The 27,245-nt window shown below is 41.4% G+C and overlaps 1 protein-coding gene across 2 annotated transcripts; it reads right to left on the bottom strand.

Moving 5' to 3' along the window:
* Positions 1 to 448: 448 nt before the first annotated feature.
* On the bottom strand, positions 449 to 27,245 carry CROT (carnitine O-octanoyltransferase). 2 transcript variants are annotated; one of them, XM_075705548.1, is made up of 16 exons: positions 27,131 to 27,245; positions 21,892 to 22,016; positions 20,829 to 21,010; positions 20,505 to 20,650; positions 13,371 to 13,479; positions 11,371 to 11,464; positions 11,152 to 11,277; positions 10,609 to 10,710; positions 9,914 to 9,997; positions 9,706 to 9,813; positions 9,299 to 9,429; positions 7,807 to 7,930; positions 5,633 to 5,711; positions 1,931 to 2,024; positions 1,635 to 1,754; positions 449 to 569 (listed from the first exon to the last, which is right to left on the bottom strand). In XM_075705548.1, exons 1-16 carry the CDS (start codon positions 27,243 to 27,245, stop codon positions 449 to 451), a joined length of 1,860 nt encoding a protein of 619 aa, XP_075561663.1. The 2 variants fall into 2 exon arrangements, with proteins under 2 accessions (XP_075561663.1, XP_075561664.1); XM_075705549.1 differs by having other exon boundaries at positions 20,526 to 20,650.

Genomic DNA, 27,245 nt, shown 5'->3' with positions numbered 1-27,245 from the left:
CATAAACCACCATGAACAGGAAGCATAATCACCTAAGAGGATAGCGTGGTTACTCTTAAGTACGTAGTTAAGTGCTCCACTGGCATAAACAATATCAGTAGACTACAAAGTATTCTATGTGTTACTACTAAGATCATAAATACAAATCTCCCATAAATTCTCCACTTCCAACACCCTGCCTCTCAAGTATGTTTGCATTGTTGAGGCATATTTTAAAATTGCATAGTTCTACATAGATAAGGTACTACTACTTGCATTGTTGCTGCAAATGGCTACATTACTCTTAAATGGGTACTGTTACCACAGTAAATCCCATAAAAATAGGTAGATTTCACATAGATCATTAAGAGTCTTAACTTGAATATAACAGTGCCCTTGCACAGCATTTAATTTATAAGTACTACATATAACTTGTGAGCTTGCAAAGGTTTTTACATCATCATCAACCTTACAGCTGAGCTGCAACTGTTAATTGTAGCATGTCCTGAAAACACTGGAACGTGGTTCTACACAGCACTTCTGCATCAGTCTCTGGACATGATTTCCAAGAACCACAGATAATAACGATCCTATCAAAACAGAAAACAATGAAGTTACCACTCTTAATTGTCATGGTCACACAAATCGCTCTGAAATGTGAAATTATTGACGGAAATTCTGAAGCAAAAATTGTCATAAACATACTGTCTCAACATCCAAAAAAGGACTCAGATCCCTAGTGCCTTCAGTAAGCAATAATGTTGACAGATCTAGAAACTACAATACTTTGATTTAAATACCCATTTCTACATACACAGTGACATAACTTTTCCGCTTATATTTGAAAATACTGTGAATTTTATTTCTTCTCTGCAACTAAAGTACATTTTTCCCTATTTACCTAATAAAAGTTAGATCTTTATCTAGTTCTATTGATCTTAACAGAGCCATAGATCAAACTATAAATGGCTTGTATTCTCAAACTGAATCAAATCTGCACACGATCCATATTTAGCTTTAGGAATAAGTCATCCGAATTACACCTAAATCACAAAACAGCAGGTTATCTCAACACCGTATAACCAAAATAGTTTATTAGGTTTGATAAAGAAGCAATAATTTTTGTCCATAAGTCCAGTAAGCCAAAGTTGGATCTTTTCAAATCCTACCATTTTATGAGAAACAGACAAATGTTTTAGCTTCTCCTTGTTACTCAAAGAGGTCTGGCTTGAGTCAGGAGATGTGTGTGTCACTGCCAAGAATGATGGACAGTGTGCTCACCTGTACTCATCTATCTCAGTCAATTGATACTTTTTAAAAAATAGCTTTGCATGTTACATTTAATAATCTCTAAAATGAAAGCTTATTTTAAAGTAAGTTAACTTCTTCTGTTCCTCCCTTCTTTCACCCTCCCAACTCTCTTCCTTCTGCTTGTTGTCAGTATCTTGGTGCCCATTTCACCTCGACCGTTCGTCCTTCCTCCCACACATGCTTTCCCAGAATGTTAATGCCTCTATTCTCATGTACCTCACTTCTCAACCTTTTCTGACACATTCAGCCATGTTTCTTCTGTCTTTTCCTTTCCTCATTCTAGCTGTTAGCTGCCCTTCCCTTTGTGATAGTCAGAACCATGCCCAAAATGAAATTATCCTTACCTGTCATCTCTGATTCCGTAAAAAAAGCCATAGCCATGAGGTACCATAGGGAGTGTAGCTCCACTACACCTATTGTAGCCACTCAGACTACTTGAAAGAACAAAATTCCCACCTCCTCCACTGTAAAACAACACAAAACAAAATCAGCACTTTTAAAGATAATTTAAAGCAAAGTGAGTTTTACAAAAAAGTTATCCTGTCCTAGAGATCAAGAAATCAGCACGCATAAGGCCAATACAACAAAGTCCTTGGTATCAAGGGATACAACCTCCCCACAGGACAAGAATACGAATTACCTAGCTGTGAAGGCATTATCCACATAAAGTTCTGGCACTGGCAGTCCTTGCTCCTGTGCTATGAGTAGGAGACCCAGAAGATGACGATCAAATCCTGTCAAATAAATGCAAATACTGCATCATTAACAGCAGCATTTCCTGGTTTTCTCCTCCTTTTTTTTCTGCTTCCTTTCTGATGATAAGGTTGAGTGCTCATGGGTAAGGTTGAGGGGGAAGGCCAACAACGCAGATATCCTGCTGGGAGTCTGTTATAGACCATCCAACCAGGATGAAGAGGTAGATGAAGCATTCTGTAAGTGGCTGGCAGAAGTCTCACAATCACCAGCCCTTGTTCTCATGGGGGACTTCAACTTACCGCATGTCTGCTGGAAATACAACACAGCAGGGAGGAAACAGTCTAGGAGGTTCCTGGAGTATGTGGACGATAACTTCCTGACACAGCTGGTAAGTGAGCCTACCAGGGGAGGTGCCTCGCTTGACCTGCTCTTTACAAACAGAGAAGGACTGGTGGGAGATGTCATGGTCAGAGGCCGTCTTGGGCTTAGCAACCATGATATGATAGAGTTCTCAATTCTTGGCAAAGAAAGAAGGGTGCGGTCAACAAAACCACTACCATGGACTTCTGGAGGGCAGACTTTGGCCTGTTCAGGACACTTGTTGGGAGCGTCCCTTGGGAGGCAGTCCTGAAGGGCAAAGGGGTCCAGGAGGGCTGGGCATTCTTCAAGAAGGAAGTCTTAAAGGCGCAGGAGCGGGCTGTCCCCATGTGCCATTAAGACAAACTGGCAGGGAAGACAACCAGCCTGGCTGAACAGGGAGCTTTTGCTGGGACTCGGGGCCGGGGTGGGGAGGGGGGGAAGAGGGGAAGAGTTTACCACTTTTGGAAGAAGGGGCAGGCAACTCAAGAAGGGTACAGGGATCTCATTAGGTCATGCAGAGAGAAAATTAGAAAAGCAAAAGCCCAGCTAGAACTCAATCGGCCACTGTTGTAAGACATAATAAAAATGTTTTTACAAATACATTAACAATACATTAAAGAGCACCAAGGAGAATCTCCATCCTTTACTGGATGGGGGGGGGGAACACTGCCACCAAGAATGAGGAAAAGGCTGAGGTACTTAATGCCTTCTTCACCTCAGTCTTTAATAGCCAGATCTATTATCCCCAGGGTATTCAGCACCCTGAGCTGGAAGACAGGGACAGGGAGCAGAATAAACCCCCCATAATCCAGGAGGAAGCAGTTAACGACCTGCTACACCACCTGGATACTCAGAACAACATGGGACCATATGGGATCCACCCGAGAGTACTGAGGGAGCTGGCGGAGGAGCTTGCCAAGCCACTCTCCATCAGTTCTCAGCAGTCCTGGTTAACAGGGGAGGTCCCAGACCACTGGAGGCTTCCAATGTGATGCCCATCTACAAGAAGGGCCGGAAGGAGGATCCAGGGAACTACAGGCCTGTCAGCCTGACCTCGGTACCGGGGAGTGGTTCATCTTGAGTATGCTTAACAGGCATGTGCAGGTCAACCAGGCCCAGCCAGCATGGGTTTATGAAAGGCAGATCCTGCTTGACCAACCTGATCTCCTTCTATGACCTGGTGACCCGCCTGGTGGATGATGAAAAGGCTGTGGATGTCATCTACCTGGATTTTAGTAAAGCCTTTGGCACCGTCTCCCACAGCATTCTCTAGGGAAGCTGGCAGCTCATGGCCTAGGCAGGTGTATTCTTCTCTGGGTAAAAAACTGGCTGGGTGGCCGAGCCCAGAGAGTTCTGGTGAATGGAGTTAAATCCAGTTGATGACTGGTCACAAGTGGTGCTCCCCAGGGCTCTGTTTTGGGGCCAGTCTTGTTTAATATCTTTATCGATGATCTGGATGAGGGGATTGGGTGCACCCTCAGTAACTTTGCAGATGACACCAAACTGGGTGGGAGTGTCGATCTGCTGGAGGGTAGGATGGCCCTGCAGAGGGACCTGGACAGGCTGGACCAATGGGCTGAGGCCAACTGTATGAGGTTCAACAAGGCCAAGTGTTGGGTCCTGCACTTCGGGCACAACAACCGCATGCAACACTACAGGCTTGGGGAAGAGTGGCTGGAAAGCCGCCTGGCCAAAAATGACCTGGGGGTGTTGGTTGACAGCTGGCTGAACATGAGCCAGCAGTATGCCCAGGTGGCCAAGAAGGCCAATGGCATCCTGGCTTGTATCAGGAATAGTGTGGCCAGCAGGAGCAGGGAGGTGATTGTGCCCCTGTACTCGGTGCTGGTGAGGTCTGTACCTGGAATACTGTGTCCAGTTTTGGGCCCCTCAATACAAGAAGGACATTGAGGTGCTGGAGCGTGTCTAGAGAAGGGCAACAAGGCTGGTGAAGGGTCTGGAGCACAGGCCTTATGAGGAACGGCTGAGGGAACTGGGGTTGTTTAGCTTAGAGAAGAGGAGGCTGAGGGGAAACCTTATTGCTCTCTACAACTACCTGAAAGGAGGTTGTAGTGAGGTGGGTGTTGGTCTCTTCTCCCAAGTAATGAGTGATAGGACGAGAGGAAATGGGCTCAAGCTGCGCCAGGGGAGGTTTAGATTGGATATTAGGAAAAATTTCTTTACTGAAAGAGTGGTCAAGCATTGGAACAGGCTGCCCAGAGAGGTGGTGGAGTCACCATCCCTGGAGGTGTTCAAAAAATGGGTAGATGTGGGATGTTGGGACATGGTTTAGTAGGCAGGGTGGTGTTAGGTTGACAGTTGGACTGATGATCTTAGAGGTTCTTTCCAACCTTAATGATTCTATTCTAGTTCTACTTTCATTAAAAAACAATCCAGCCACCAAGCCAGGAAACATGAAATTAATTATTACTCTACCCTTAATTGGTTTCGTGGTGGACTTGGTAGTGTTAGGTTAATGGTTGGACTGGATGATCTTCAAGGTCTTTTCCAACCTAAACAATTCTGTGATTCTATGATTTTTCTGGTCTGGATAGCTGGAAGCTCAAATAGCAGCTGAAGGACAGATAAGTGACAGAGGCTACTAAAAAACAAGATTCATATTGTAGCATACAAAAACATTTCCCAAATATTTGATCTAAGATGCCTTCATCACCTTCAGCCTGCAACACAGAGCCCAGATGCAAATGAACTAATTAATACAAACCCAACACAGTTCCTATGGAAAACAAAACCCAAGAAAACTTCCATTTCAGCCAAGGAGGAGGAGTTCCACACAGTGAAACTGGCCCACTGGCAATTATGTGGACAAGGTGAAAAGGCTTTCAGAGCCACAGCTGCCTAGATAACTCATCAAGTAGGATGGAGAGAGTATGAAGGTTCATCAGGTGACTATCTCCCAGCTACTCATTCTCATTCATAGAATAGCTTGCTACAGGTGGGTTACAATTTCACCCAAATCTCTCTTCTGCCTTAAAAGACCACATTTCCCACTTTCCAGCCAAGCATATATTTGATTGGAAGGTATTCTGAAATAATGTTTAGCTGTGCAGAAAAAGTGAATTAATATTCAAAGTGAACATGTCTTTGGGGCACAAGGAAGAGTGCAAAGACTACATTTTAGTTCCTCTCCCCAAAATTAAAGTATAAAATGTTAAGGGGTAGTTTTTACTCAGGTTGAAAACAAGGAGACAATGTATTAGCATACAGCAATATTGCCTTTTCACCCACAAGACAAAACAAAACAAAGAAACTTTTGATCCTAGAGTACCTTTTCCATTCTCACATTCTTTCCTCATTTTATTGTGCTTTTCAAATGCCTTATGCATCAGCTGTAGTCGTTGATGAGTCTGTGTAAAGACAGAATTAGAGAGAGAGAACACAATCCAGATGAGTAACACATCAGGAATCACAGATCAGCAGTTTTTCCCTTTCACAGTTTCTAGCAATTTTAGATAGAGAAAAATGGAGGAACTTTAAAGGTACATTAGAACCTCTCTCAAACTTCCTCTCAGCTCCAAATTCCTTTTTCAGGAGAACTTGCTCATTTGTTTCCTGTATCTCTGTTCTGTTACTTGGATCACTTTTGCACTGAACAATATTCTAAATCATGTTCTTTCCCAAACAAGCTGAAACAATGGAAAATAGCCACTGTGAGAGAGAGTAATCAAACCCAAAAAGCTTCCTACAGTACCACTTATTTAGAAACACACTGGCTTTTAGCAGATGCGGTTGCATTTACATGATCACCGTGCCCTGAATTGGTCAGGCAGTTTGACTAGATGATCATCGTAGGTCCCTTCCAACTGAAATAGTCTATTCTATTCTATTGTTTTTCATGCTCAAAAAACAGAAAAAACACAGATAAAAAAATCTGTGAAGCAAAACCAGAAAACAAAACAAAAAAGATCCTAATTAAAATATACACAGATGCCAACTGCATTCCTAAATTTTCTCTGCCGACTGAAATATTACTTCCATGACAGTAGTTCTGCCCAATGTTATGTTTTTTTTCAATTTTATCTTGAAACTTACATATTAAAACCAGAGAGAACAGAATACAAATACATATTTTGGTAAAGGAGGCCTCGAGAAACATCTCTAGACACCCAAGATCTTGGCTTCTAAGATCTTAGATCTTATTAGCTCTTTAACCACTTAAGAAGCACCCTTTATCATTTTATTCATTGCACAAGAGGCTGCAGCAGAGAATGTGAAACAAGGGCAGTAGCGACTCAACTTGAATAAAAACCAAGCTACTAAGCTCACAAAGAGCAAAAAAAAAAGTTGAGACAAAAGGATTTTTCCCGAAGTACCTAACGTCAGGGATTTTCTAGTACCTTAAAAATAGACTTTTAAGCACTTTCATTTCAATACTATTGAACAGATTCGATGCTTTTTTTAAACCCCAGGAGTTCATTATTAAAAAAAATAGCAATAGGAAGATATTTGGAGATGCTATTTAAAATTACAAAGAGAAAAAGAAAAGGCTACAGTTAGTGTTGGAAGTAGCAAACCTCTATGTGTATTACCCTTAGACGCCTGCTAATTGGTTAGAATGTAACTGAAGAGCAGGGAAGTAACAGGAATCCATACTTGCAATAAGAAAGCAGATTTGAGTAATGGCCAGAAAATTGAGTTTTAAAGCTGCAGCACATGCCAGAAGTAGCCAGTGAAGACCAGGAAAATATGCTCTTGAAGACTATGATTATCAATCACACATACTTCCCGATAGCTGTATTTCTGTATATTTCTCACATGCATTAATACAGAACCTTTGAATTTCCTAAAGATACGTAGCCCTTTGTCTCAAAAATCTTGTCCTTGCTTCACTTCTCAGACTCTGAGCGAGTGTGGAGTGAGGACAACAGAAAGAGCTTTAGCACAGCTCTCACTTGGCAAGAAAGGCATGAAATGCTCTGCCAAGCACCAGAGGGTAGTTGCTGGGGGAAAAAAAAAAAAAAAGGTCACTGGTTCAGCTATTCAGAGACAAGCTCTGGAATACATCCCTGTTGCCACTAGGACACAAACAGATTTCAATGTTGCTCTCAAACACAGCAATTAGATTAACATTTCCCAATTTCACTTAAAAATTAAAACAACAGAACCACTCCACAGCAGAATACATGGTTCCAACCCAGTTACTTTTTTTTTGGGGGGGGTGGGGATGGTGCGAGGGGAGAAATCAGTGTGAATGTAACTCAACACACTTACATTCTTGAACCAAAAAGGTAAATAAGATGGAAAATGAAACAAGCCCATACATGACAGCTCACCTCAGTCACAATGACCAGAACCAGACTTCAAGCAACCCAACATTTGAAATTTGTCTCACTGGAAACAGGCCAATTCCCATTAACAAGACAACAGAAAAGAGAGTTTTAAGCAGTTCAAATGACAGCCCTTCTAAATACATTATGATTAAAGTAGGATTTCAGTATTTACACTGTTAGAAGGATCCAGCATGGACTTGCACCACTCCACTGCTTCCACAGTACATGATCTTATGGTCTCTGTGCGGCCATGATAGAAACGCCTGGTCGTGGCAGTTTCGTAACAGCAGCCCGGGCTAAGAAGAAAAATTAGGGAAGAGTATCTCATTAACTTAACAAAACTATATGCTCTCCCAAGGAATAAAAAGAGTCCTGCCAAGTATCTTACACATCTAGCTTAGTTACAAGTATCAGTAAGCCACTAATTTTCTTTAAATTTTGTGTCTGAAAGAGAGCCACAAAGGAACCCTACAAGTTTTTATGAGACAGATGACTGAAAAAGTGCCAGTGCTATAATCATACCCTTAAAAGGCTGTGTTGTCATGGCTATTTTCTGCAGACCTCAGATCTACCAGCCCCTAGTATGTTTCATTTTCACTATATATTTCCACTAAAGAAACCATCTACACCGTCCAAAAACTCAAAAATTAAGAGACACACTTGAAATAAGCAGTCCCCCAGTGCATTTATAAAGAAAAGCCTCAAATCCTTCTCTGTTGCACACTGACATACATCCAGCTTTTACCCAGAGCATCCCCAGCCCTGTGACAGTCTAGCATTTAATATACAACTCACATGAAACATACCTGTGTGTTTAGAACAGACTTAACAGGCTATTTTAGTCAGACAATTAATTTATTCCAATCTTCAGCAAACTGAGATCTACCAACCTTTCTTATGATGAGACAGGCATCTCCAGTGACTAAGCATCATGCTCATATGATGAAACCCTCCTTTTTCTGAAGCAAGCAATACTCGCCAGCTCAGTAATGACTTATACAAGCCATAATCACTGCTAGTCAGCAAACAGAAATTTGGGAACACCAATACCAGGAAGAATGCTGCCTTTTACCAGTAATACAAAATAAAATGACACACCCAAAAATGTAGAGTCAGGCATTTGGAGGGTCACTATCTATATCTCTATTATTCTGCCCAAACCTTCACATCTAATGTGGCTAAAGAAAGTGAGACACTGAGGTATGCAAGGCTCTTTACAGGCTTGGAAGACTAACCATTTTACTGATGGCTGTTACTTGCTACAGATAAAGCTTTCTTCTCCATCTGAGCAACTACTTGACATTAAAGAATGCTGACTGATTACGCATTTGGCATTTGCCCAAATCTCTACTTTGTACAGCCCAAATCCATGTTTTCATGGATTGTCTTCTGCCCTCCATTCCACAATATGTACACACATGATCCCTATGGGCACAAGGACACAATTCTTCTGAAGCCAAGAACACAAGCTGCATGGAGTTCAATGGCACAAAATAAGGCCCTATACAACTGTTAATTTAAAAAAACCTTACTTCTTCATTCTTATAGCACCATAGCAAATTACACACTGGCATTACAAGGCCACTGCCTTATATCTCTAGATCCACCCCTTTACTCAAGAAACTAGTTTTTTATTCCTAATCTGGGTAATGAGATTTTCATACCGTCCATGACATTTGTAATAAGCCAGCTGAAGGGCAAGCTGCACAAACGTATCAGGATGAAGTTTCTTCTTTTTAATCAATGCTTTGCCAAAGGACGTGAAGGCATAGTGAACTAGCTGCAAGTCAGATACCTGTCAAACCACAGAAGGAAAAAACCCAGAAGTCAAGAAACTACAAACATCACAACTTGCTTCACTTAAAATAAAACACATTCAACATAAACCAACAATGTAACAAATTAAACCATGGTGTTAAGTCCCCTGATACATCAATTCATCAATAACATATTCATCCCTGTTTTCCAGCATGGAGAAAGGCCAGCTAAAAACATGCAAATGGGGGTGGGGGGGGGTGGGGGGGGGGGGGGGGAATCACTGACAATTAAGAGAAGCAGCAAGAAATTCCACCTTTTTGTAATACAATTCTTTAGCACATCCAATTTCATTTATAATTTTTTGATCCACTGTGAATACAAGTTCCTCTGGCCATGGAATATCCCTCACTTTATCTGATCCCTGGGAGAATGCAGACAGAAAGAGAGAGAGAAGACAGAAAACGTTATCCATAAGAAAACACACATTAACTAACACATTTCAAAGTTTAAAGGAGAGATACCTTCCATTTTCCCTCATTCTCAATAATCTTCTTTTCAATATGAGTCAACATGGTAATTAAAGCCATCCCATCAAAAGGAGAATGCTAGAATCATATAAGACAAGGTATCACATTATTTGCATAACTGCAAGAGGACCAAATTGCTTTTTTTCCCCCACCCCACTCTTTTTCCTGCAAACCAACAGCCTTACTGCACAGTGTTGGACTTGTTTTTCTAGTTCTACAATACATCTAGAACTACTCTAAGTCCACCCACTGTTCTGACTGCTCTGCAACCAGATAGGGAGGCATAATATAACAATGCTGTGGAAAAGCAGATTTCAGGCAAGATGTAGGCCCTGCTGGCCACTCAATAAGAAGTTTAAAAATCCTGAGTTTAAAAAACACAGCTGTTCAAATAGCTGCGTAACACAAGGAGTTAATTTTAAGCCTTCTTGTACAACATTATTTTTTGTCTTTGGAACTCCCTCATTAAATACTTTCAGAAATGAGATTATGATTTCAGATCTCTCAATTCAAGTATGGTGTAATATCAAACACTGAAAGCAGAGACTGCTTTTAAAAACTTGGCAGACAAGGTGCCTGGCAAACAAGGCTACACTAAAGAGGTACATATTAAACATTTAAAATACTACTATACTACTAGTAAATAAATACTTGAAAGGTTTATAAGGGGGAAAACTTTTTCAACTTACATCACAGAATGCACCACAGGTTCCATTAGAAAAGACAATAACATTGCAGGATTTATCTCCCCAGCGTACAGTCGGATCACCTGTTAGCACCAGCCTTGTAACCTAAAGCAAAAGTTACACACTGCGGGTTTTAAAAAACACTGAATACACTGCCAACCTCTGTCAGCTGAATCAAGCCTACATTAAGATGGTGAGACCTCCCGAGATATAAGACATTTTCATCCAGTTGAAGATGAAACATGATTATAAGCCTAAGTTTTTAAATTGAAGAATGATAACAAGTTGATTACTATATTTTTGAGGACCCTGAAGGATAGAGGGCTAAAAGATTATGAAGGCAGATTTCAGCCATTCCCACTTCCAATGTCCTAACAATACAAACTATTATAGTATTCCTATGGATCAACAAGAAGCATTATCTGCGTATTTATCTGCTTCATTTTTTCTTTTCTGAAAGAGCAAGAGGTGCTACTTCTACATATATGCAGAAGAAATTTTTATATAAAGACGACCAGTTATTAATTATCAAAAATCCTTAGCTACCTCGCTGTAGTCCTCAGGAGTTGCATGGGGACTAGAATCATCGAGGCAGACCACAAACAAACTTCTCTGAAGTTTTTCCAGAAGAGTTAAGTTCTTTGGATCAAGATCAATCAAATATTCACGTAACTAGAAAGCACAAGAAGACAAAGCTAAGTGAAATGACGTATTTCCAGTGATCACAATGCTTTTCTCAGGAACTAACTGCTGAAGTATTCCCACCTCTGCCCATTTTGTCCGTTCGGTACTTGTTAAGGCCGCCAGTCCTGGTCCATCTGGTTCACTATGGCATCTTTTCTGTATATAAGTAAGTTGCCTTTAAGAAGATTTCAAAAACTGAAGTTAACAAAGAATACATGGAGAGAAGATAAGTCACCTTTTTCATCTCTCTCTCTCTCTCTTGCCAAGCTGGAATTTTAGTTCCGCATCCACAAGCTAATGTGAATTTTCAGGAAGCATGAATCAGCTCCCGCGGATTCTAAGGGCAGCTGAAGACCTGCTCTGGTTTTGGTCACTAATGGCTAATTCAAATTGCAGCTACCAGCCCAGTACAAACTTACATGTAAACAACCATGATCCTGAAGTGTCATATGCACTTAACTTAAAACTAGATTTAAGACTTCAGCAGTGCAGATCTAACTTTCTCAAGCACCAGACATCTGCAATACTGCAGCTTTTATAGCAACTAATCAGATACAAGGGCAAAACTTCCACTCAAGATAAACGCTGAAATTTAAAGCAGAACAGTAGCTACAGTACATCCTAAATGTTAGAGACTGAACTACAAAAGAATACTTCTCTTCCTACCTTCTCCTTGCACTTTCCCTTTGAAGAGCTATTAACAGATAGCCAATTTTTAGTTTGCAAATTCAGCTTTTCACATGCTGTTCTAGGTGTTAAAGAAACTCCACCAATTACAGGCATTTAATCTGGCTTGTCCTTTGTACTGGCACTCTTGCCCATTAAACTTCACTACTGATCATTAGTTACACAATTGTCAAAAGTGTAAGACACCCATGATGAAGTTATTAAAACAAACAAACAAAAAACCCCAACCACCAAACCAAAACCAACCTGCCCTTTCTATAGACAAGAGAAAGCTTTAGATTTTTTTGTCTGTATTCCAGGCCTTCATTTCTTTGTTACTTGCTTGATCTAACAGGTACAACTACAGAAATTAGAAATACATATGTTGAAATATCTTAAGTATTAAAGCACCAGATTTTAAAAAAAAAAAAAAAAAAAAGTTATTTTTGAGCATCTCTAACTAGTTTTTGTCTTGCCTAAGGAATTTGGCCATCCACCTTTTGCCAGTTTTAATTACAAGAGTCTTCTGTTGTGCTCTATAAACAGCACTTTGACAAATGCAGTAGGTTATTCCTACATGAAATGCACAACCGCCCTTTAGTAAGTAGATGCATATAAATCCCAAATCGATCACAAGAGACTTATGCCGAAAGTACCCCTGTAGGTGACATCAGAGTTCGACCAGAGTAGAAAACCTTGTGGCCGCAACTGTATTGCCAATTTGAAAAGCCAGCACCTCTGCATGCTACAGGGAGAAAGGGGATACAGCATGGAAAAGCTTTAAACACTGCCAGTTGCACTAGTACTGAAATTTACTATTTAAAGAACCAAATTATTTTTCCTTGTTCCTTTGCAGCAGCTCAGGAATATGAAATGAGCCACAAAATGTGGCTGGTTGTCACAGGTCTGGCGCAAAGACGAGAAATGCAAGTGAAATGCTGTTGTATTGCTCCATAGCTAGCAGAAAGTCAATCGGTGGATACTGCAATTCTGGACTCTACTGCACTCACCAACAGGAATTCCAGCCCCTCTATTCTTGAGAAAACTGACCACAAGTGTACTAGATTTGAGTCAACATGACAGTGGTGCTTCATCTCTGATAATGGTTGAGTAGCAATGAGACAATTATCAATGTGGATTGGTCCTGAAAGGAATGATGTTACTTCATCTTCATTCAGCCCTTCTGTGTGACGTTCTGTGGGTGTATTACAACAGTACATGATCATCATGCTTCATGGCAAGAACATGCCATTCACTAAACAAGGATTTACTCAAATCTGAATGCTCAGCTAGAGGAGAAGCTGTAGCCTCTCTCACATCTAATTCTTTGGGGTGAAGGGGATAGAAAAAGAAAGACTCTCTTTGATATATAGCTTAAATAGGACAGCTTGATTGAAACAAGGTAGTTTGAAAACCTGAAGATCTCTGGAGGAGTCACCATATTGCCTTCATGGATAGCATCAAATGCAAACACTCGACCTCGACACAGGACTATTAAGTGAGATGGGCATTCGCCTTCAGTCTCTGCAATGAAACAAAAAACAAAACATGAAAATCCAACTGTGGGGATAAAGTGAATGACAGATACAGGAAAAACACTCAGCAAGTCCTACAGACCCATTTTTTGTTCAAAGTGAGGCAGACTTCATACCATTAAAAACAGGAAAGACAACAGAATAACTTTAAGTCCAACTGCATGATCTTATTGCAAATTTGAAGACATTTTTAAAACTGCCAGAGAAAATATACAGAAGTACATTAACTTTCACTGCTATTACCTACTTCAAGTCATTGTCATTATCTAGTAGCAAGTGTTATTTATTTGTGTATCTTGTAGGCAGGAACACTCTCCGCCACAACAAGTACTCCTTGCTGAAAGTTGATCTAGCAACACTTCTCTCTTGCTTGAGTTTTGTTTACATTTTCATTTTTAAAGGCATGAATATAACGCAGCAAGCCTGCTGCTAAGACACTTTGCAGATGATCAAGTCCTTCAGTTGTCAGAGTGTTTATGCGACCAGTTTCAGTTATACAGCTCAAGATCTGAGATGCACTACCATGTCATTCAGACCTGATCTGTAATCTGCAAATCTGTAAAAAGGGAGCACTGACACACCAATTTGGCCACTATACAGAAACACAGATGGTACTGGTCCACACTAGGCCAGGCATGCTTGCATAGATAGCATTGCCTTATTGAATCCATCTATCTGGAAATAAGACTAAATAAAGTTGGAAAAGATTCTGACAAAAACCAGATGTTAAAACCCCAAGAAATGTGGCTACATTTTTCTCAACTGAGCCACTGTGCTACATCTCTTCTAGTCCAGTACTCCAGCCTGGGAAAAAGAAGAAATGTATTCTACTCTACCCACAAGTGTTTAACTGAATGGGCAGCCACAGTCTTTATCTTAACTATAAGGCTTTTACATCTATCTTTATGGTCCTACTTTCTAAGTCAGATAATACAATTTAATACATACCTGATTAAAGACAGTCTAGAGTGGGGAATTTGTCATATCATGTAAACCTCACCTTCATGGATCATGAAATTAATTTCTAACATAACAAAAATCAGAAGGGATGGTATCAAATTCAGTTACTTTAGGTAGCATCCTCCTAACCTTAGCTGTCTAAAGCAAGGGGTAGAATTAAGTTTGGAAGTTAACATACCTAGAATTAAGTGTCTGAGATCTCACTAGAGTTGGTAGAGACCTACCCAATACACTTAGTGACATCTAATGAGCTCTTCACCTGTTCTCATTAAGGTGTCTGCTGCAGGCTGAACTGAATAGCTCTCCAGGTTCCACTGATCAGGCTCTCTTGGCTTTTAGTGTGGTCTTTGACTCCAAGCTGACATTACCTGTCAAATTTTAGGTGCCCTACTCTGCAATCTGAATACTACTTCAAGTGTTCAGAACATGTCAGTTCCCTCTGTAGCCAAAGGAGAAAAACATATTCCTCTCCAAATGGCAATTCCTTCTGCCTATCTTCTACCTGCATATTTTGATGGCCCAAATCCTTCTCAGGAGGTAATCATATTTCTCCATGAATCACAGAGAACCAAGACAACTAACCAGACTAAATATTTCATCTGGAGGCAGACAATCTACATGGAATTGGGTATCATCATGAAAAATGATATAAGCAAGATTGTTTAATAAAGTTCTTACAATATTATAAGGCAGAAAAGTGACATGAATGACATAAATTGCATCTCCACAGGACAATAACTTTGTCTATTAAGTGTGATCAAAACAGAACATTGAATTTCCACCATTTGAGTGTTTTGGTATTTAAACTGACTCTTCCACTGTAATGCTAAGATAAAACCCTTGGAACTTGGCTTCAACTTTGCATTTTCTCATCATATCCTGTGGTGTGGACATCTCCTTATATATGTTTTATGGAGCAAGGCAACACCTCCTTCTTCTTGAATTCCTGAGTCTTACAGGAATTCACATCTCCCATGATTATCTAGAGTGACACTGCTGAACAAGTCTGGACGCATCAAAATGTGTGTGTGGGGGGGTTATGATTTCAATTATTTGATTACTAATACTATAGTATTTGTTAGTGGAGGATGAATAAGAACATTACACTTTGTCCTGGTTTCGGCTGGGATAGAGTTAATTTTCTTCCTAGCAGCAGGCATAGTGCTGTGTTTTGGATTTAGTAGGAGAAGAATGTTGATAACATGCTGATGTTTTTAGTTGTTGCTGAGTACTGCTTATGCTAGTCAAGGACTTTTTCAGCTTCCCATGCTCTGCCAGGCGCACAAGAAACTGGGAGGGGGCACAGCCAGAATAGTTGATCCAAACTGACCAAAGGGCTATTCCATACCATATGACGTCATGCTCAGTATATAAACTGGGGGGGGGTGGCCGGGGAGCAGCGATCGCTGCTCGGGAACTGTCTGGGTATCGGTCGGCGGGTGGTGAGCAATTGCATTGTGCATCACTTGCTTCGTGTATCATTATTATTATTATCATTATTATACTGTTACTATTAGCATTACTATTTTACTTTATTTCAATTATTAAACTGTTCTTATCTCAACCCAGGAGTGTTTCTCACTCTTACTCCTCCGATTCTCTCCCCCATCCCATCGGGGTAGGGGGAGTGAGCGAGCGGCTGCGTGGTGCTTAGTTGCTGGCTGGGGCTAAACCACGACAGTCCTTTTTGGCGCCCAACGTGGGGCACGAAGGGTTTGAGATAACAACAGATTAACCAGAGTGTATTAAGGAGTCTGTTAACAGTTGCCGGTCACGATATTAGTTCTTCTGATCTGCACCATGTTCTTTTTTTTGCAGCACGCGTTAAAGCTTGCTGTCAGTTTGTGTAGTGTGCTATGCTCTGCAGTGATTCATGATCTTTTGCTTGGGAGGCTCCTTATCAAAACCCTGACCTTGAGCATTCTTTGGTATTTGGGTTTCATACAGAAGTCACTACTGTACTTCGGGTACTACCTCATAGAGAGAGTTAGCAATTATACTTCTTACTCTGAGAGGCTTGTTGTGGAGGAAATACAGAATGGCACCTTTGCTGCTTTCTTCTATGATGTTTCCTCCTTCATTACAACAACTTTCCTGTATCTTGAACACCCCTGGGCAGTTAAGATACTTCTATTGATAATTCTTGGGAATGTTGTTTCCGTTTTGATAAAGGTCAGTAAGCAGTTTAAAAATACCATCCAGAGATCTACCCCAAGGCTGGATAGTTATGAGTGGCAGGGTGTGTGGGAACGTATGCGCAAGTACCTAGGGCAGTGGGGACCTCCAGTGTTTTGGAACTTCACCCCTGAACAAGTGCAGAATCCTGAAGAATTAGTAAAGTATTTGGAAGAAGTATGTTGTCACCCTGGTAGCTCCAGAGAGACACAAATCATTGCAACATGCTGGGGACTGGCCCATGCCTATCGAGCTGTGGTCAACGCTAATCAGTACCCTCAAAAGAAAGAGAAGGTCTCTGGATCTGATGACAAAACAACAAGCACTGTGGCTACTCAAACCCCCACTACAGGCCCTGCGGCTACTCCAACCCCCACTACAGGCCTTACAGCTACTCAAACCCCTGCCCCAGGCACTGTGGCTACTCCAGCCACAGCCATGAGCACTGCGGCTACTCAAACCCCAGTGACAGACACTGTGGCTAAACCAGAGAACCAACCTGCGCCGGTATCAGTTGCCCCTATACAGAAGAAAAAATACACGAGGAAATCAGTTCGTTTAGTAAGGGATGAAGATGAACCAGGGCCATCACGAGAACCAGAGGAGGAAGAACCCATAAATGAGATGGTGACCACCCGATCCCTATCCCTGAGTGAGCTGCTTCAGAAGTGGTTGGTACTGAAGCACAGCTCCTGCTGGCACCCCGACTGCCGGTGTTGGGCTGGATGTTCAAAGGGAGGGTCCCCTCTACACATCATGCAACTGATGCTACATGGAGTAAGTGGGTTGCATTGATCACACAACGGGCTCGAATAGGAAACCCCAGTCGCCCAGGAATCTTGGAAGTGATCATGGACTGGCCAGAAGGAAAAAACATTAGAATATCACCAGAGGAGGAGGTGACACGTGCTGAAGAGGCCCCACTGTATAATAAATTGCCAGAAAATGAAAAGCAATATGCCCTGTTCACTGCTGGGTCCTGTCGTCTCGTGGGAAAGCATCGGAGGTGGAAAGCTGCTGTATGGAGTCCTATACGACAAGTCGCAGAAACTGCTGAAGGAGAAGGGGAGTCGAGTCAGTTTGCAGAGGTGAAAGCCATCCAGCTGGCTTTAGATATTGCTGAAAGAGAAAAGTGGCCAATCCTTTATCTCTATACTGACTCATGGATGGTGGCAAATGCCCTGTGGGGGTGGCTGCAGCAATGGAAGCAGAGCAACTGGCAGCGCAGAGGCAAACCAATCTGGGCTGCCGCATTGTGGCAAGATATTGCTGCCCGGATAGAGAACCTGGTTGTAAAAGTTCGTCATGTAGATGCTCATGTACCTAAGAGTCGGGCCACTGAAGAACATCAAAACAACCAGCAAGTAGATCAGGCTGCTAAGATTGAAGTGGCTCAGGTGGATTTGGACTGGCAACATAAGGGTGAATTATTTATAGCTCGGTGGGCCCATGACGCCTCAGGCCATCAAGGAAGGGATGCAACGTATAAATGGGCTCGTGATCGAGGGGTGGACTTAACTATGGACAGTATTGCACAGGTTATTCATGAGTGTGAAACATGCGCTGCAATCAAGCAAGCCAAGCAGTTCAAGCCCCTTGGGTATAGTGAACGATGGCTAAAATATAAATATGGGGAGGCCTGGCAGATTGATTACATCACGCTCCCACAGACCCGCCAAGGCAAGCGCTATGTGCTCACCATGGTGGAAGCAACCACTGTATGGCTGGAAACATATCCCGTGCCCCATGCCACCGCCCGGAACACCATCCTGGGCCTTGAAAAGCAAGTCCTGTGGCGACATGGCACCCCAGAAAGAATTGATCAGACAACGGGACTCATTTCCGAAACAACCTCATAGACACCTGGGCCAAAGAGCATGGCATTGAGTGGGTGTATCACATCCCTTACCATGCACCAGCCTCCGGGAAAATTGAGCGATACAATGGATTGTTAAAGACTACCCTGAGAGCAATGGGTGGTGGGACGTTTAAACATTGGGATACGCATTTAGCAAAAGCCACCTGGTTAGTCAACACCAGGGAATCTGCCAATCGAGCTGGCCCTGCCCAATCAAAACTTTTACGTACTGTAGAAGGAGATAAAGTTCCTGTAGTGCACATGAAAAATATGCTGGGGAAGACAGTCTGGGTTACTTCCCCCTCTGGCAAAGGCAAACCCATTCGTGGGATTGCTTTTGCTCAAGGACCTGGGTGCACTTGGTGGGTGATGCGAAAGGATGGGGAAGCCCAATGTGTACCTCAAGGGAATTTGATTTTGGGTGAAAATAGCTAATGAACTGAATTGTATAATATTAATTGCTTTATAATACTGTATGTTATCTCTTAACTATATGTTATCTCTTAACTGCATGTTAATATAATAATATAGTAGGTTAATATTAAGTATATAATACTATATATTATGATTGCTATATGCCGCATCAATGGTATTGCAGTAAGAATTGCCCAGCTTAATGAAAATGAACTTTGATGAAACCATGTTGGAATGAGAACTGACTTCAGCATGCAACAGTCCAACACTGCACACCACCTCTCCTGCTCTGAAAGACTGTGATGACAGATGGAACCCAAAGTCATGGGCTAAATGAACTCAATGGACATTTTAGAGGGATGGGCCATAGACGAAGGGAATGATATCTGTGTGTATATCAAGATAGGGAAAGGGGTGGTGATTAATTGGAACACATTGGAAAGGGGAGGGCCTGTGCATGACGTAGATGGTATAGAATAAGGGGTGGATACTGTCCTGGTTTCGGCTGGGATAGAGTTAATTTTCTTCCTAGCAGCAGGCATAGTGCTGTGTTTTGGATTTAGTAGGAGAAGAATGTTGATAACATGCTGATGTTTTTAGTTGTTGCTGAGTACTGCTTATGCTAGTCAAGGACTTTTTCAGCTTCCCATGCTCTGCCAGGCGCACAAGAAACTGGGAGGGGGCACAGCCAGAATAGTTGATCCAAACTGACCAAAGGGCTATTCCATACCATATGACGTCATGCTCAGTATATAAACTGGGGGGGGGTGGCCGGGGAGCAGCGATCGCTGCTCGGGAACTGTCTGGGTATCGGTCGGCGGGTGGTGAGCAATTGCATTGTGCATCACTTGCTTCGTGTATCATTATTATTATTATCATTATTATACTGTTACTATTAGCATTACTATTTTACTTTATTTCAATTATTAAACTGTTCTTATCTCAACCCAGGAGTGTTTCTCACTCTTACTCCTCCGATTCTCTCCCCCATCCCATCGGGGTAGGGGGAGTGAGCGAGCGGCTGCGTGGTACTGAGTTGCTGGCTGGGGCTAAACCACGACACACTTTTAAACTAGCTCTTGAACCTGCACCCCAGAAAACTGTTGGGAGTTTAAGAGAATGGCTTCAAGAAGTACTATGAGTGCTTTCAAGACTGAAAACAGAAGCTGAGCATGCCAAGAAACAGCACAATGATAGAAAATAAGTAAGAATTATCCCAACATAATATATGGGAGCACACTCAAGAAACGCATTCTGTGGAAAAAGATACAATTAGTAATGATGCTGAAATTCTGTCTGTATAATACACAGAATTCACCCACATTTATAACACAGGGAATTTGTCTTTTTTCAACTCTTAATGCTGGCACACTTATAGGCATCAGGCTGGTAACATACAAATTGAAGCAGAGCTTTCTTTTAATCTTATTTAGAAAGGACTAAATATTGGACCAAAAAGGGCATTTGTAGATTAGATATCTTCTTTGCTTCCTTATATAAGTACTCAATAACCAGCATCTGATTTAGTACTTGAGGAAGCAGGTATTTTATGGTGAAAATGACCATTCCATTAGCCCATTAATACAAAATCATTCCCTTGCATTAACCCGCAATTTGCATTTGCTTACCAGTTTTAAAATAATTGCTGATCGAATCTCTGGTAACTCCAGGAATTTTGCAAGTGGAGAAGACCATTCGAAGTTGGTTCATGTCCAGAACAGCATTCCCAGATCTCTCTACAGCCACCTTCTCTCTGTAGTAAAAAAATACACCAAAATTAAACAAGAGAGATGATAATTATGCAAGTAAATCAAGGCAAGACAAACCCATCTTTTACTGCAAAGAACACATGCCAATGAACATATTTTTGTGACTGAAGTACACATAGATCGTAAAGAAAAAATAATTTATTCTAAATATTAAAGTCTTACGCTCGTAATAGATCCCAGTATTCCAGGGTGTGCCATATATTTATACATCCTCTTTCTATCTGAGTGCCCTCTTTGGGCGGCCAGCAGTGTTCAATATAGGGAGCGGGGCCTCCCATATTACAGTGTATTTGTGTCGATATGCGAAGATCAAGATAAGCTGCATTCAGCCACCAGTCCTCCAGCTGAAAATGAAAAATGTTTAGCATCAGAATTAAGTTTTAGTCATTAATTCTTTAATAATCACTTGACTGTTCAACTGCCTGCTTTTTTTACTACTTTTTTTTTTTTTTAATATTTTGAATAGTAATTCGTATATAACAGAAGGCAGGACAATGGTTCAGATCTAACTGCTGAGGGTAATGACACATTTAGCTCTTCTATTTTCAAGCTTGAAATAAAGTTCAATACCACTTAAGACTACTAAACTGTAAGATTATGAATATCAGGGAAGAACTCTTCATCATAATTTAAACTCTTGCAGATGTCAGCTGTAGCTGCTGCGAATATCAGACCAATTACTCCATAAAGAATGGAAGGAAAGATTTGTGTGAGAGAGGATCTGGGACAGACAGTTCACAATGTATTTTTTCTATCATCATCTGAAAATCCCTACTCCAGAGTGTGTCATGTTAGGATTTACAAAGCTCCCATGAATTCCACTTGGTAACGACCCCCCCGGTGTCCCTTCCTCTGTTGAAATACAACTTTAATACAACTTTTTCCTTTTTTTGGGGGGGGGGTGGGGGGGGGTGGGGGGGGGTGGAACAGGGTGGAACAGGGTGGAGAGAGCAGGGACAGAGGAGATTGAAGAAGAGACCGACAGACAAAGCATTCAAAAGCTGGTAGGTAACTTAACGTTTCAGTTAGTGAACTCTCTTAGCCACCCAACTTTGAAAAAAACAAATCACATGCATACAAGTGAATGTGTTCATATCCATAGGCCAAGTGGCAGATATAAGGACAATCCCAAGATAAAAAAGAGCTAAATGGCTCTCTAAATTATATCCTGAACAACCAACTTTCCTAAGTTGAATTACGATTTCTTACATATCTAAATACATACCCAATTCCTTCTCGTTTTCGCCCTTTCCAGTAATTTCTGATGCAACTCTTTCCCAATCCCATTTTCAAATTTTTTAACTATATCCTCAGTTCTTTGATATTCTTCTTGATTTAGAAATGGCTTCACTGTAAAAGGGAAATGTTTTTATTACAAAGACAAGTGCATACTGAGATATTTAAAGGGAAGACACCTTTCAAAAATCTGTAAATAAATCACAGTGTGATCTAATAAAACATAATACATACTTTTAAATAAATACAGATGTTAGCAGATGAAAGCAATTGCTGAAAACCTGAAATACCTAACAGATAACTAAATCCAATATATTTAAAACTGTAGCTGGAAATACTATGGAGTTCTTCAACTCAATCAGCTGCCACAGAACTCACTGAATAATTAAATTTACAGGAACTTTGTAAATTAATACATTGAGCCATACATGTCTGCCACCCTGCTGTACCAACCATAAGCCACTTGTCTTTATTTTCAAAAGTCCATTCATGATCTACAAGCACCCTGCCCATCAATTCTCCTTCACTGTCCCATGTTATGCCTACCTTTGAGTGACACTGATGGCAGTTACTGCCACCCAATTTTTATATTTTAAGATACTTTTGGACTTCTCTCAGATCATGTGACATACAGGCCAAAGTTCTCTGTAAACATTTGCAAAACTAGTCATTACTTTAATCTAAAACCCTCCTTAAATCCTTTTTACCATGAAATCTATGGTCAGTAACAGGCACTGCTGATGTCAGTTTCTATACAGGCACATCTCGTTGTCTTCTTGTATTCACCTTGTGTTTAACACATTTTCTGATACCTTCATACTTAGATTGTGAAGTCAGTGGCAAACAGAATGGGGGAAGAGGAAGTTTCTGCTGATTCAATGCCTACGCAATAAGGTCTGATTTAATTTTTGAGGCTGCTGGACACTACTGTCAGTTAATTTCTTGTCTGCCTTGCTAGTGCTAACCCTGTCATCTATTTACAGCTGTTAAGAAACAACGAAGGATACTTGTTTAATTTTAGTAATCTTGTATCTGTATTATCTCTAATCTAGCTTTTGCAAGTAACAACCGAGTTTCAGCTGGGCAAGGTCTCAAATACTTACCTATCCTTATAGAATTAAAATCTTACTTCCTCACAACTGTGCCTTGCTGCAATTATGACTGCTTGCCTGCAACCACTACTTTTCTTCTTCTTCATAGATCTAGAGATCATCTAGTCCAACACCTCATCTCAGCAGGGTCAGGCTGCTCAGGACTGTGTTGGGTTTTGGTAACTCCAAGGACGGAGACTCTACAACCTCCCTGGCAGCAAACTCTTCCAATGCTTAACCACCCTCACAATGAAAAGAGTTTTCTTACGTTTAAAGGGAATTTCTTGTATTTCAATTTGTGCCCACCACCTCTTGTTCTGTCACTGGATACCACTGCGATGTCTGGCTCAGTCCTCTGTACTCCTCCCCATCAAGTATTTACATGCATTGCAAAGATCCGCCCTAGAGCCTTTTCTTCCCCAGGCTGAACAGTACCAGCTCTCTGTCTCTTCTTGTATGTCAGATAATCCAAGCCCTTAATTGCCCTCATGGCCCTTTGCTGGGCTCACTTCAGTATGTCCATGTCTTGCTTGTACTGGGGAGCCCAGAAATGGACACAGCACTCCAGATGTGGCCTCCCCAGCGCTGAAGATAGGGGAAGGATCACACCTCTCTACCTGCTGGCAACGCTCCTCCTAATGCAGCCCTGAAGGCTGCTGGCCTGCCCTGCTGCAAGGCTGTATTGCTGGCTCACATTCAACTTCACGTCCACCAGGACCCCAGGGGCTTTTCTGCAAAGCTGCTTTCCAGCCAGTTGGCCCCAGCTTGTGCTGGTGTGGGGTGTTCTTCCTCGCTGGGTGCATGACTTGGCATTTGCCTTTGTTCGCTGAGCTTGATGATGCTCCTGTCAGCCTGTTCCTCCAGCCTGTCAAGCTCCCTCTGATGGCAGTAAAACCACCTGGAGCATCAGCCACTCCTTCCAGCTTTGTATCATTTGCAAACCCAGCGTGCACTCTGTCCCATCATCCAAGTCATTAATGAAGATATTAAACAATACTGGACCCCTGGGGTACACCATCAGAGACTGAACTACATCTGGAATATGTGCTGCTGATCACAAAACTTTGAGCCCAGCAGCTGAGACAGTTTGCAGTCCACCTGACTGTCCACACCTCATCAGTTCGTCTATGAGGAAGTTTAAAAAAAAAAAAGCTTTTGATGTGCCAAAAGCCTTGTTAAAGTCAATATAAACAATATCTAGATGCATCTTGAATTGCACCACCATCAGTTGCAAACACACATGAAAAAAGAAAATAGAGACACAGCCATCCACTTGCACCATTTAGCAGTCTACAGTATTCACCCAGGAAATGCAGAGTTGAAAGCCTCGCCAGAGTGAGGGTAGTTCGACACTCAGGTTTCCCAGAGAGTGACCTCACCTACCACACAATATTGTAAAGGAGAGTGAGTATGCTCTGTTATTCAAGTTAAAGTCATTACAGAGCAATATGTACACACACAAAAGACAGAAAATAAGCAAGATTACTGGGTTCTGGTCCCTATTCAAGGGGTGACCAAGATTGCTAGGGGACTGGAGCACATGATGGTGAGACGAGACTGAGAACGGAGTTTGTTCAGCTTAAGAAGAGAATGCAAAGGGAAGACCTTGCTGCACTCTAACAACTGAACGGAAAGGCATAGCAAAGATAAAGCACGGCTCCTCTCAGAGATGCACAAGAATAGTACAAGAGAAAATGGACTCACGTTGGAACACAGGAAACTTCTGACAAGGAAAATATGAGGGGGTTTTTTTTGTCATTGTTGATTTGTTTTTTGTTCCCCCTCCCGCAATCATGAGGGTGATCAAACACCAGAACAGGTCACCCAGAGAGGCTGTGGAATCTCTATCCTTGCAGATATCCTTTCCATATCAAAACTCAGCTAAGCAAGCCTGAGCAACCTGCTGTAGTTGGACCAGCTTTGAGCAGGGATGATCTAGATGAACCCTTCCCAACCTACGTGATTCTACGATGACAGGGCCTCTTTCCATTTAAAAACTATTTGATGAGATGTAGAAGCAGCACTATCAGGAAGGAGCAGAACTCATCTCCTTGCTCTCTAGAGTTCAGTGAAACTTCACTCTTGCCACTTTTTCCAGGCCCACAGATCTTGCCTTCCTTTCTGCATGGATAAGCTCCATCCATGAACAAGAACTATGCCATGAAAGACATCTTCAGCTGCGTAGTTAAGGCACCCTCTGGAAAGCTGGAGCTTTGGGTTTTCATACTCCCAGGCTGAGTCCAAGCTTCTGAGTCTCAACCTCTGGGGTGAGCTGAAAGGCTAAATAACATGGCTATGGCCACCTTCTCAGCTCAAGGCCTACCTTCAAAACAAGGCTAGTCATCCCGAATCCAAAGCAGTGGCAGCTACTGTAAAGCCCTAAATAAGGCACCTTCTGAGACATACTCTGTCCAGCTTTTCCAGCTGACTGGCTTTAAACAGACAAGTGCTTTACCAAGAAGCACACTAATGTTAAGCGCCGGGGATCCTCCTCCAACCAATAGAAGACACGATTCACAGCATCTATGAAGGGTCATTTGGAGCTTATGAATTGTTCTTCAGAAGCACCTTCCCTTCCTTCACTCACCTTCACAGACTAGACAAATGAAAAGCTTAAGCAATGAGAATCACTGAGCTAGTGTCTAGAATTGTGCACTGCGCATTCTGGTTTTAAGTGATTTGAACAAGGGAAGACTGTGGCAGAACAAAAAATACTGGACTAACCTTCCTCCAGCCTCCAGTGAGACTCAAGGAGATCAACAATGATGATCAAAGTTATAGAATGACTTATGTACAAGGAACAGCAAGTAGGAAGTAACTTCACAATGAAAAAAACCCAGGGCCATGTGATAAAGCATTTATGAAAACACAGATCAGAATCAGAAAACAAGAGCAAACAAATTCACTGCCAGATTTTATCACTCCATGAGACAGTTATTTATTAACTTGGAGAGCCAGCTGGGGTTACAAAAGTAAGTTCTAAAAGGCAATTCTGTTATTGCAGGTTCACTACTATTGCAGCACAACTTGCACAAACCATGACATTTAGTTAATGTGCATTACAACAAAAATAAAACTTTTTTTGACACACATACACACACAACATTTTTTTCTCTAAAACCGTCTTTCAACGTTCTGCATCAAAATGTGATGACGTAAGGAACAGCAAAGAAAACCATCTACTGGGCCACTTCCACCACACCCAGAATAAAAGGAAACTCAGAGCAAACTTAAGGATTTCTATTTTGGGAAAGGGAAACTTTGGTGTAATATGTTTCTGCTAAGTACATAACTCTAGGTCTTACTCTGTTAGCATTCCTGTATTACAGGTAAGACGGTAAAACACAAAGCAGATGTTCCAGAAAAAAGCTCAATGTCTCAGAGTTCTGAAAATTACTGAAGAAACATAGGAAATTAATTTCAAGATACTAGGTAATATATCTTTGTCATCCCTTACATATCAAAGCCTGACATGATAAAAAAGAACTTAGCAGCTGTCTCTGCTTTATAAACAAAGCTAGACACATGTGCACTAATGTTGTTTTCAAAACTTTTTTCTTATGTGATCTTCTTTAGAGAGCAAACATTTCAGGGCAGAAATTATCAAAAAATGCCCACCACTGCTTTTTCCCACCACTGTATAGTTAGTAGCATTGGTGAGAAAGAAGAACATCCAAGTATGAAAAAGTTTGAAATAACTTTTTTTTTTTTAACCAAGATTCTGGGCAAACACAGTCATAAACAAGCAAAGTAATCATTATGCAAAACAAAATATGTAGATGGAGAAATATCTTTCACTAGAACAGCTGATATAGCTGAAAAACAAAAACAAACCCAAAACCTTAGGGGGAAAAAACCTCAAATCAAAAAGTTAATCTTCCCACATACCCAATTCCCCTCCATGCTGAAGAAAAGCAAATAGGGATAAAATGGAAATTTTTACTCAGGTTGCTCTGGGCACTTAGTATCCCATTTTGAACCTGAAAAAGACCTTTTGCACTCTAAAACTTGCGGATCCCCCATCCCAATTATATCAATTCATACAAGCTGCCTCTACAAATCACTTCACAAACATCTTCAGATTAGCCTGGTTACAACAGCACACACCAAGATACTATCACAACAGTAAGCCATTACCTGCATCAAGGTATTTACTTAAAGATTCACCAAGAGGAGGTACGGGCAGGGAAGGCAGAGAATCTTGGTACTGAAATGTTCGCTCCTCAGAGGATTCAAGCACTTGCTTTTCCAT

Source organism: Pelecanus crispus, chromosome 2 (assembly GCF_030463565.1).
Source record: "Pelecanus crispus isolate bPelCri1 chromosome 2, bPelCri1.pri, whole genome shotgun sequence".
Classification (NCBI taxonomy): domain Eukaryota; kingdom Metazoa; phylum Chordata; class Aves; order Pelecaniformes; family Pelecanidae; genus Pelecanus; species Pelecanus crispus.
The sequence above is the reverse complement of the archived record's forward strand: the minus strand, read 5'-3'. Positions and strand labels throughout refer to the sequence as shown.

What these genes read in the sequence shown, in the direction of transcription:
- CROT (XM_075705548.1), bottom strand. Translation starts at nt 27,245, where the DNA reads ATGGAAAAGCAAGTGCTTGAATCCTCTGAGGAGCGAACATTTCAGTAC. An exon ending in GATAATGCCTTCACAGCTAG is followed by an intron (nt 1,755 to 1,930) that starts GTAATTCGTATT and finishes GTTGTTTTACAG; the next exon opens with TGGAGGAGGTGGGAATTTTG. An exon ending in TACGGAATCAGAGATGACAG is followed by an intron (nt 570 to 1,634) that starts GTAAGGATAATT and finishes CTGTTTTGATAG; the next exon opens with GATCGTTATTATCTGTGGTT.